Below are 12,346 nucleotides of genomic sequence, written 5' to 3'. Positions count from 1 at the left end.
GCTCTGAGTAACAGCAAACTAGGCTTTTATTCACTAGAGGCGTGCAGGGAGGGTACCTTTGTTTAGCTAAGTCAGATTGAAAACCATCAAGGTCATATCAAATCAGCTCCTTCAGAGCCATGTAACCCAGAAACTTGAAGTCTGTGAAGTCAAGCTGTGATGCCAAAGGATACTCTGATGGGGTGCAGGAAACCAAAGCTGAAAGACAGCAACAATGCAAAACACCTGAAGTTGTCCCACACAGTAGACAGCCACAGACTGTGAAAATCCCATTTGCCTTTCATTCCCAGCACCTGACACTAGTGGAGGCACTGAGTGTGCATTTTGTGGGCCCAAATGAGATACACAGTGATGCAGTTTAGTACCACCTTATTGCTCCTAAATTGCCGATCGGCATGTTGCCTGTACTGTGCAAGAAACAACAGGGTGAGGCACAGGGGAAATAAGGATAATAATTCTTGTCATTATAATGGGTTCTCCAGAAGCACTTCCTTGAAGATGATGTTTTTGTGATACGTGATTGCAGTTCTCCTAACTACTCCAAGTAATGACAGAACTGCATGATTCCTCTTCTCTGTGATCTTGGAGAGCCGATCCAGAAGTCATGATATTTAATCACACCATGTTGGAGCGCAGTATGTTTTGTTTGGGGAGGATGCATTCTTGCTCAGCATGTCAGGTACATGGAGTGTCAGCTGATTTTTTTTCCTCTCCATTAACCAAAAATTCAATGTGTTACCATAAACTACAACATTTAGAAAGTCACTTATGGTGACACATCATTTCTTAGAGATGAGTCACCTTCACAGAGGATAAGGAATTCTACAATCTTCATTTTACTAATTTTAGATACAGATAGAGCATCTCTTCCCCAGTTTGCATTTCTCTAGATGCACTCCACTAAAGAGAGCAACTTCTGTCGAGAATATGCAGAGTGGCATTCACCTGTGACACCTGCAGTTGCAGTATTTGGGAATGGTATGTGTGAATCTGCTTCAAAATGTGTGTGGTTTTTTTTCCAATGCTTTGTAGTACCACAAGCTATCAAAATCTCTGTAATAAGAAGCTGCGCCTGGGCTTTTGTGTTTCAGACTTTCTTGTCAACAGAGATTACGTTTTCTGTCATAATGCCCTTCAGTGAAGATCATTTGTGGATCCTGTTTCGTTTCTTGGCAGTTCTTGAAAAACACAGGGCAGCACCCTGAGCTCACACGGATATTAAGTTAGGAGCCACTTTTGTCTGTTTAAATGGAGTCGACTTGCTTTTGCATTGCTGTGAAAGCTCAGTCCCATCCACACTCTATTCTTGCTGATGAAGATGAGGCGGGCGGGGAGCCAGGGGAGAGTTCTTTTGTACAGCCCAACCTGTTTTCAGCTGGTATGCTTTTAGGAGCCTATTCACTTGGCAGGAAGTCTTAATCATGTACTTCATGCTCAGGAGCTTGGGAAGCAAGGTATATGGAAAAGAGCCCTCCTTTTACTACCCAAGTTCAGGGACCAGTGCAAAACAAGCAATAAAAGTACAGCTAGGTGCAGGAGGAGAAATATGAAATGGTCATAGGCTTAGGAATTTTTTGCTAATCCTGTGTTTGCTATTTCTTGAAGAGATGGAGAAGAATAGCTGCATCTGTTATTTGTCTAATTTGTGTTAAAGTGCTCATTAGATTCTATGAGGATAAGCTCTTTCTTTTGTGTCCTATCTGGAGTAGACAGAGCTAGCTAAGGGCTGAACAGACTTAAGATCTGGGTTTTGTCTTAGTTTTTCTCTTTTGCTCTGTGATGCTACGTAGTAAAAATTTTAATTTTCTCTCCTTTTGGTATGTGTCATACAAGATTCTAAGCACACTCTGGTTTGGGTTGAGGTAGTCTTCCCTAAAGCCTGCTTCATCTGTAATTTTTTTTTCACAGTTTTCATTATCCAAGGGCAGCTGCATTTCGGGAGTAGCAGAGGAGAATGAACCTTAAGAGAAACTAACAATGAGCTGCTGTAAGATAGATGCAGTGACACTGCTGCTCTTAAGCATGTTTCGAGAACAGAAACAAAACTGTTAGAGACCAAGGTTTAAGTTACTTTTGTGACAGCTCATGCAACTGATAAAATGAGCTGGTCAAGAATCTTGAGGCTGTTGATAAGAGTTTTGCTGAAAGTCACTGTTGTCTTGGTCAAATAGCAAAGCTTTCCTAAATCAAAAAACCAGCAGTTTGAAGCTGACACTGTTTTCTTCATCTGCCATGCACAGTGCAAAAAAGTAGAGAATTTCAGAAAAAAAATGCCAACCTTTCTTTTTGTGAAAACGGGAAGGGTGAAGGGTGTGTGTAGCTTTGTTCTTTGACTTGCAGCTACGGCATTCTTGCTGGAATGCTGCATCTCCGTTTTCTGTCTTCTCCATGAGGAGAATAGTAGAAATTTGGACCAAGGAGTGGAAAGAATGAAAGATTAGTAGCAAGAAATGAGTAGGAAAGAATAGGGGTCACTGGAAAGCTATATAAAGATGGAAAAAGTGATCCAAGAGCTTGGAAGATGAGACAGCTGCATGTGACGTAAGGCACGCAGGGATGTGTTGAAATGTGAAGCAGGAATTTCGAGATGATGCTTTTTAAGAAGGAGGAGTAATTTCCACAGGGGCATGCAAAGGCTGAGTTTAAATGAACAACATGGGCTGGGGGAATGTGTGGACAGGATCGAGAAAAAAAGATAACTGACTCAGAAAAGCATGTGGAGTGCAACTTTCCTACAGCACTTACCTGTTCTTTCTTGGCTTGGTGAGTACTGCCTTTTAAAAACTGAACTGGAGGCCAGGAAAGTTAATAGCACTGTCAGTATGACTGCACCATGGCCTCAGTCTGAAAAGTACCCATTAAGTTTGGCATAATTTTTGGCATATTTGTTGGATGCTGAATGCAGTTACCACAAGTGGTTTTCTGACATGACTTACAGAATGGGAAGTGGTAGATACAGAGAGAAATAGGTGTCTCTCCAATTCTTTCTGTGGTGGCTAATTTGTGGGTTGAGTTGTATGTGTCTGGCTTGACTGGGGGTGGGGGTGTGGGGTGTAGAAGACCTGCAGTAGCCTTATTCTGAAATTCTGAAATGGGCTTAGCATCTTGGCCATTTACAGTTTTCTCCCCTTTTCTCTTCTTTTCCTTGCACAAAAGAATAGAAACATGCAGAGGTTGATCATCTAACCATGATAATCTTCATAGCTATTTCCATAAATTTCTTATGTTGGATCATCTGATCAAACTTTACATAGCAATTCACTATATTCACATACAGCAAATCAGTGCCTATTTGGGGGAGGGGAAAAGTTTGGTTAGAAATAATGAAGAATAAGGATGTCATAATATTTAAGTTATTTTTCTTAACACAGAAGACAAGTAAAATGGTAAAACAGTAGTTGTTGAGGAAACAAATTTATCCTGAATTCCAGAAAATAATTCTATCACTACTTTTCTGTGAGGACTTCTTATTTTTGGTGTGGTAAGAACGGAAAGCCAACATTAGCACGATTGCAGTGGTCTGTAGGTGACCATCTTTCCTTGCAAATGTGTATGTGGTCTGCTCGTTAGCCTTGTTGCTGTCTTCAGTTTGTGTGGGCAAGTGAATTGATTTGCTCTTCTGGACCAAATTCCAATGTGCCATTTGAAACTTCCCCTAAAAATCTGTTGCAAATAGTCATGTAAGGAAGTCAGGTTGTGCAAATTCACAGGCTGGTTTTGCGGCAGCTGGGGGGCTTGGGTGTTAACTGCATGCCCAGTTCTGTTGCAACTGTCAACAGGGATTTTTAATTTATTTTTTCCTTCCTACTAGGAGCAAGTGCCAGCATGACTAGGGTCTGAGGAGGTACTTCTGTATTCCTACCAAGGGTTTGCTTCTACAAAGGAAGGCTGCAAGGAAAACAGGGACACTTTGAGCTACCATGGATATCCCCACCGATTTGGTACCGGCCTCCATGATGTCCCAGCCTGAGGGGATTGAGGTGAGTAGACCACTCTCTCACAGAGGTGAAACTCATAGCAGAACTTACCGAACTCTCTTTCTCCCTTCCTCATAATTTTGTCTCCTGTCTCACTTGTGAGTCTTTGAGGGAATTTTTCAGGGAATGTTGTATTAAAGACACTCATCATTTGTTAAGAATGTTGTTATACCTTGAGACATGACACTGCTGTGTTGTTCTACTGTTTGGAGAAGAAAATATATGGCAAAATACAATTTTTATTGACTATAGGTGGTACCCACACTGTGGTTTGATTTTTACTGTGCCGAATGAATACAAAGTAGGAAGAGGTCATGTCCTGGTTTCGGTCAGGATGGAGTTACTTTCTTTTCTAGCAGCAGATGGAATGCTGTGTTTGGGTGTTAGGATGGAAGCAGTGCTGATGGCACCCTGATGTTTTTTGTTGTTGCCAAACAATCAAGGACTTTGTCCGTTCTTCATATTTCCCCACTAATGAGAAAGGAGGGACGAACCCAGGACAGGTGACCCAAACTGGCCAAAGAGAATATTCCATGCCAATTACCTCATGCTCACTATAAAGGGGGACTGACCGGTGGCAGGAGGAGCAGGTGGCTCCAGGACGTGCAGATTTTGGGGGACGGTCGGGTTCTGGGACGGCTCTGGGTGGCACGGCCTGAGCTGTGTGGTTTTTGTGAGGAACTGCATCAACAGTTTCATATATTTTTTCGCTCTGAAGTCCTGTTAGCATTGTTATATTTTATCTTTCTGCTATTCTAGTAAACTATCCTTATCCCAACCCACGGGGCTTTTGGTTTTTTTTTTTTTTGACTCTCCCTTTCCTTCCCTACCCCCCCAGCTTCCCCCCCTCTTCCTTTAAAGAGCAGGCAACTGCATGGATCTCAGCTCTCAGCTGGGGCAAAGCCATGACAGGTTATAATGTTGTTAATTTGGAACAATACTACAAGAAAATTCAAGCTTAGTGTTGTCAGAAAAGCTAAAGTTTTAAGCCAAAAGCAGCAATAAAATTAATAATATAGTCACAGTTACTAATACAGTAATCTTGCTTTCATGAATCAAAGTGTGTGTATCAGACTTGGTATCTATAAATGCCTAAGTGATTTCTTCAGTTCCATGTACTGAACACCAAGTACTCATGTCCTGGATTTGCTTTGTTAGACCAAAGACTAGAGATAAGTGGGTGATTCTGGCCACTGACTGGTAATATAGACAGCTCTCCCTCCAAGCTTGGGTTTTAGAGACTGTGTTCCAATGAAATCTGACTTTGGGGCTGAGAAGAGATGGTAACAGGAAAGGAAAAAGACTGCTATCTCAGCATGGGAGACTATGGTAGAAAAATATCACTGCCTCTACCTTGGGTTGTAAAAATAGATTCAAATATTATATCCATATAAGCACCCTTATATGCATGCCTAAACTCACACATACTTCAGTAAATCATGTATCTGATGGTTGATACAAATCTTCAGTCCGATGTAAAGGAGCAGCATCTCCAACCAATCAGCTGGGAGCCATGTGTATGGTAAGGAAGAGCCATGTATATGGTAAGGAAGAGCCTTTTTTAACAGGCAAGGACTTACTGAGACACATAGCTAGAGAAATCAATCATTATATAGAATTACTCAAGTAAAGTACTTTTTAGACTGGGACTGGATAGGCTTGACTCTTATGTTTGTGTTGACACACAGATGTAACTTTTTATATAGTTGAGAAGGTTATATCATTAAACACCACTTTTTTGATAGACATTATTTTGCCTTTTAAAACTGAGTAGATGCCACAGTGTACTGCAGAAGACATTTAGAGACTAATGCTTTAAAGAACAGAGGGCTTTTTTAAACTTGGAAGTAGCCTTGCATGCCTTCTGCATGAGCTAGATGACATCTCAGTTACAAAAAAAAATGTTTTGCTACTTTAAACTTTCTTTACTTTATTTTTTTCTAATTATTTACCTTTAGGCTTTCTTTTAGCATTGTCAGGATAGTTGGTTTCCTTCACATTTGGTCAGTTTTGGCATAGAAATAAATAGGTCTAGTTTGTATAGCTAGGTATGTATATGTATGGATGTGTAACTCGGTAATAAGTATTCCTCTGCTTATCATCAGTCCTTTAACCGCACAAGGCAAACAAGAATAGACTTCTGTTTATCACAAGGAAGAATTCCAGAGACTTCAGTAGGACCTTTTACAAACCAAAGCCTACACTTAACACACTTTTTGTATGGATTGAATCCTGTGTATGCTTGTGGTGGCACCACAACTAGGGAAGTTCCTACGTAACCGCAAATGGCATACGAATCTTGAGAAAGGTACCAAGTCAGATAACAAATTATTTACATTTTGGAAAAGTTTTTGGAAGTCACTTCTTGATATCAGGTGTGCAAATGGTTTTAGTGTTTTAAAATATACTTACTAATAGTGTCTTAGTGTAGGAACTGATTTTGGTACTCTCTACAACCCTCTGCCGAAGCAACACATTTCCACAGTGATGTCTTCATACCCTCTCTGTGCATGGACCTCTCCTCAGCTTTCTGGTCTCCGCTGTGCTTTTGCTAGATGTAAGGAGTGGTGATTTAGAGAACAGATTTATGGCATCCTGGTCATGTTTAAATGCAAAGCTAAGTGTCAGGACAGTATAGCTATCCATAAGTGAAATCTGGAATAGAAAAATGGTTCTGAGGCACCATTTGCAATGTGACAAAAAAGTCAACACAGAAAAACATTTCCAGGACATGCTTTGAGTTTTTTGCAACGGGAATTTGTTGTAAGGCAGAACGTAGTGATTTTTAAATTAGCTAAATCATTCTCTCTTAGAAACTGAACATAATATTTTTGTTTTTAAATTTGAGGATATTTTGTGTTCTGTGTGATGACTTCATACCTCAGCTATAGGTAAGCAGAATTAGATAAGAGAAACCTCACTAGCCTGATAATACAGTAAGTGGAAAGTTAAATAATTCTCTAAGAAGCATCTAGCATCCCAGAGGGCTCTGCAAAATGGAAACATAACAAGTGGTGATGCAAACTGATTAATGTACTCTTGTGGAGTGATTAGTATCTTCTCTCTTTGTGAATGGCAAGAGATGAATTCTCCAGTAAAAGCTTTGAGGAAGAAATTATTTGAGCTCCAGTTGCTTAATGAACCAGGGACTTCCAACAGTGCTTCAGAAATGCTTAAAACAAGAAAACAGCAAAAATTCATCATCTTCTCTGTGCCTTTGCCAGCAGTGGATCCCACCAGCCAAATACTTAGAAGTAAATGAGTACATTTAAATAACTGCTTTGCAGCTGTTCCAAAGAGAAATCCAGAGCAGTTTCCATTATAGTGGCCTTTCATGGCTGCATGGTAGCTAGAGCCAAAAACCACTTCTCCCACTCTATGACACTGAATTCTTCTTTAGTTTCCCTTCTTTTTGTTTGAATTAGAGTGGAATAGATTTAAGCTATCCTTGCCACTGAATGGTCACCGTCAGTAGCTTTTTCCTCTTTATAATGGTGCTTGAGAACAGACTCCTCTGAGGTGGCACACCTGATGTGACCCCCTTCCCCCAGGAAAGCCAAACACCATTTGGATTTTGGATTCGGTGCCCAAATTTCTGCAGCCAACAAATGTACTGACTTATAATTCACACACACAAACTGCTGCTAGGTGAGTAAATAAATTGACCTTGTCACCAAAATAGATATCTGGTAATGATAAATAAGGTAAATGACAGAACAGAAGGAAGTTGGAAGTAGCAATTTCTGATTAGAGGTATATCCACCTAGTTACAGGCATCATCAGGGAAACTTGGTATATCCACCTAGTTACAGGCATCATCAGGGAAACTTAAATACCAGTACACTGTTGAGGTTTTTTTTTCAAACTATTAATCTTTTACTAGATGAGATTGCCAGGGGTTCAAAATACATCTCCATTTTGTTCAAAGTGGACCAATACTTCCTTATAGCAGCTATTCAGTACTGTATGAACAAGTTGCCGATAGAGAACTCATTGTGGGCAGAGCCTTGAGAGATTTTTCTGTAGTCTGTTTATATATATTTCACAAAGCAATGTATCAAAGGAAAATAAAGCCAAATTGCCTGTGTATTTCAAGAAAAAAATGGATTTGCTGTGGTAAACACAGGACAGTCATCTTATTTCCATTTGGAAATCTCAATTTCCAGCCCAAAATGGAATTTGCTATGCTCATTAACATAATTTTGAATAAACATTTTGCTTGTAGGCTAAAGTCTCACGAGTGCTCAATTTGCTGGTTTGCTTGGCGTGGAGTGATGGAAGGTGTGCCCTGGGGATAGAAGTAGCCCAAATAGCCTACAGCATTTTTTCAGCATAAAAGGCCAGTCTTTCAGTTGCTGAAGCCAAGAATTAATTCCCAGCTTGGCTCACTGGGCACCAAACTGGGCTTAAAGAATGCTTGTTTCAAGTTATTATGCATGGAAACTTGCTTGGGATGCTAGAGGTGCAGATTGATTTTTTTTTTTTTTTTTTTTTTTTTAATATATGTATATATATTTTTTCTTTTACTTTCTGTTTCTTCCATTCTGCTGCCTTCTAAAGTGACAGAGGTAGGGGACTGCATGCTGCACCTCTCTCCAGACAACTCTTCACTGGCCTGCAGTTTTTTGGGGAAGATCTGTCCTCCACTGCACTCATAGCAGGTCAGATGTGTAGCTACAGTGCTCAGGATAAGGCAGGTAGCAACCAGAGAGTGAGCTGGGTGAGATGGTGGAGCAGCCTACTTTGCATCATGACACAATTTTTTTGAAGGCCTAAGAGGGTGACATATTTCAGTCACTAAATTAGTTGGTGGAATGGAATTGCCTTCCTGTGTCTCCCACAAAGCCAGGAGATGTTGAACCTATACTTGTGTTTGGCTAATATGTATGACATTCAGCTTGTCATGAAAGGTCCTTTAGAAGAAAGGGACTGTGCCAGGGTCTCACCATCCTCACAGCTAAGAAGTTCTTTCTCATATTTAATCTAAATCTTCCCTCTTTTAGTTTAAACTCCTTGTTCTATCACTACATTCCCTGATAAACAGCCCCCCTCTATCTTTCCTGTAGATCCACTTCAGATACAGTTGGAAGCCCCCTGAGTTGGAAGGAACCCATAAGGATCATCAACTGAGTGCATCATCCAGACACTAAAGCTCAGTGCTGTGACCCTTGTACTGAGGAGCCTGTTACCTCTCCCTTTTAGAGGCAGGGATGTTGTGCAGGACAGTGTCAAATGCTTTGCACAACTCCAGGTAGATGATATCTGTCACTTTTCCTTTGTCCAGCCATGCTGTAATCCTGTCACAGAATGTCACCAAATTGTTGAGGTACAATTTACCTTAGTGAAACCATGTTGGTTGTTACCAATCACCTCCTCTTTTCCCATGTGCAAGGGCATAGTTTCCAGGAGAATCTGTTCTATGTTCTTGCCAGGCACAGAGGTGACACTGATAAGTCTCTAGTTCCCCATATCTTCCTCATTTCCCTTTTTAAAAATGGGGCTGTTTCCCCTTTTCCAGTCAGTGGGAACTTCACTGAACTGCCACAATATCTCGAATACATGGCTTAGTCACTTTATCTGCCAGGTCCCATGGATGCATCTTGTCATGTCCCATGGACTTGTGCACTCAACATACCCAATCATGTTTCTCCTAGTGGCAGAGCCAGTTAGATTATTCTGTGTTGCAGTGGCAGCCTGGTCTCCCTTTGAGTAGAGCTTGGACGGCAGACATGGGACAGCAGAAGTTCTGTGTGGTCTAGGAACAATTCTTTAGCAATCAGTGTTTAAGCCATCCTAGCAATGTAAGAGTGCATGTGATCATGTAGAATTATGAACTATTCAGTCTTCATTTCCTCTTTGACTGGGAACATTCATCAGAACATGTAGGTAGTGCTTACAAGGAATTCATCACTTCTGTTGTATCTGTGGAAAAGGAGCCAACAGTACAGCAGTATCTGGATTATTGAGTAGTTTGCTGGAGGAATGAGTTCACAGAATCACAGAATTGTAGGGGTTGGAAGGGACCTCAAGAGATAAGTCCAACAGACAGTTCACTCAGTCCTTTGTCTTTCTTTTTTCTAATTCCTCTAGTTTTGAAATTTCCTAAATATCTGTTTTGCTCGAAGAATTATGCAGTGAAAGAGACTTCATGTGTGCGTGCAGCAGTTATTTCTGCAGCAGCAAGTGGAAGAAGTTGAAACCTGCCGATCTGGGGGGCTGTTGGGCCAGCTCGTTATGCTGCTGACCCTCACTGCTCTTCACTAATGCTCTTACATTTCAAGAGTGAATTGTACATCTCCTGCTTTGTCTGTCCTGAAAAGCTGTAGGGCCGACTCAGTATATTTCAGACCTGATAGTGAGCAACCCTGGCATCTTCCAGAAGAAAGGCATTTTTAGAGTTATATGGACTTCATGCTCTCACATGTTCCTTTTTTAGCCCACAGAAGATAATTTTGAACTTGCTTTTGTAGTAGTGAAATGTGAATAAGCACAAAGGAAGGTCAACACCCTCCCTGGTTTTACAGTCAGTCTAGGGAGGTCATAATCATAGTTTCCAGCAGGAAACTTGCGAATTATACCTTCTTCAGTAAAAGTAAGATTGCTTTTTTTTCCCCCAGCGTTGTTGGTGACTGGGTCTCTTTGGTACATTGAGTGTCCAGATATATTGGGTTACTCTTTTCCATTATAAACTGTAGGATACAGAGAGCTTCTCAGTTCAATTTCTAGTACTTATAACACTTGTTTAGCTCTGAGACTCTGTAGTAATACAGTCCACTACAAAAGCATTATAGAAATTATTTGATATGGTAACTATTGCCACGTGGTCCCTAAGTAACGTTATGCTTTATCATGTTATGGCAGACCCTCTGCAAAAATATTCCTTTCCTTGCATCTTTTCAATTATACAAAGGGAAAAACAAGCCTTAGTCAAAGAAAGATGTGGCCTGCTCTGATTGAGCCACCACATCTTAAAGTAACAGCTTTTCTTTAACCCTGTTGATTACTTTGGGAGATGCAGTACTGTTGTATCTTGGCAGTAGGGTTACATACTATCATTGTGCACATGAAATATCTCTCTTATAAACAGCATAGTAGCTATTAGGCTATAAAGAATCACTGCCCTTGTCTTAAGACTTTTTGTATTTTTTTTTACCTAAGTTTTGAGTAAATTCCACCTCAAGTTCTACTTTCATCTTTAAAGGAAACACCATCTTTTCCCCTTTATTTTTAAACCACTCATTTCTTTTGTGTTCTGCAGTTTGAACAATAGTTTGTGCTTTTCATTAGGTAATGGAAAAATATTTCTTGCAAATTGGAATTTTTTCTCATCTGTTACAACTTTACTTTCATAAAACCCATGGTTTTGCAGTTGTGGGTTGAGAAAGCATTTACATACTGTTTCAATTATTCCTATACTTGCTTGCTTATGCTTACTTTAACGATATTCTTAACTGATACCCTTACTTGGGGATTTTGAAGTTTGCAGTTCCCAGAAGTTTTTCATCTCTACCCTTCCTGGTATGTTGGTAAACTTTAGAGTATTTAGATAAAATGAAAGAAGTGCTACTGCTTTTCCATTCACTGCTGCACTAAACATAGACCTTTAAGACATCTATTGCTGTTTTGGAGTCCTAGTCTACTATTCCCAATTGTGCATTTACTCTGAAAAATATTCTGGATTTCTGGGCAGCACCGAGAATGATAAATATGGGGTTTGGGATCCAAGGGTAGGTACCTCAGAATTAAAAGCTCTTCCTGTACAGAATGAGTCTCCTCTGAGTCTCACAGACTTCAAGGAGACTGCATGCAAGTTGAATGACTTCTGAGAAAATGAGGTCTCTGGCTTGTACTTGGCATTTCATTGTACTCAGAACTGTCATCTTCCTCAAACTTCCTTGCCAAATAAATGGCTTTTCATCTTTTCTCTGTGTTCTGGGTAAGAAAACAACCGCGTGTTGAGACTAATTCAGTAACTGGGAGGGGGGTGAGGAGCAGATTGTGTTTGGAGACCTAAGGGTTAAAATATTTTTAAGAGTTTTCTTGGATATGGAATCATTTTTGTGACTTCCAAGTTTAAAAAGCTCTGTAAAAGTAAAACCTTAGTATTCAAAGAATGTTCAGCTCTCTTTCTCTCTCGTTGAGAAATAAATGCACCCATGCCTGCTGGGGGGTAGTCCTTTTTTGTTGTTGTGTTTTTGGGGATCTTTTTAATGTTGATCGAGGAACTCTTCAAACTCTCAGATTGCAGTGGGCTTTGTAAACTGGTCATTTATCCCTCAGGCACCTTGTGCTTACTAATGCTTCATTTAGACAGCATCAATCAACAGTGTTTGAAAACTTGTTGGTGTTTATTTTCCACCCTGAGCATC

At 40.3% G+C, this 12,346-nt stretch overlaps 1 protein-coding gene across 1 annotated transcript in view; it reads left to right on the top strand.

Moving 5' to 3' along the window:
- Positions 1-3,920: 3,920 nt before the first annotated feature.
- Positions 3,921-12,346, top strand: part of LPAR1 (lysophosphatidic acid receptor 1) — a gene marked incomplete at both ends in the record, with an annotated part of 51,335 nt that continues 42,909 nt past the window's right edge. Inside the window, one exon of the mRNA XM_084278020.1 lies at positions 3,921-3,980. Coding sequence (XP_084134146.1) covers positions 3,921-3,980 — 60 coding nt within the window. The remainder of the gene's footprint in view (positions 3,981-12,346) is intronic.

This window comes from Gallinula chloropus (assembly GCF_964237585.1).
Source record: "Gallinula chloropus genome assembly, chromosome: Z".
Lineage (NCBI taxonomy): Eukaryota > Metazoa > Chordata > Aves > Gruiformes > Rallidae > Gallinula > Gallinula chloropus.
This window is presented reverse-complemented; position numbering and strand designations above follow the sequence as displayed.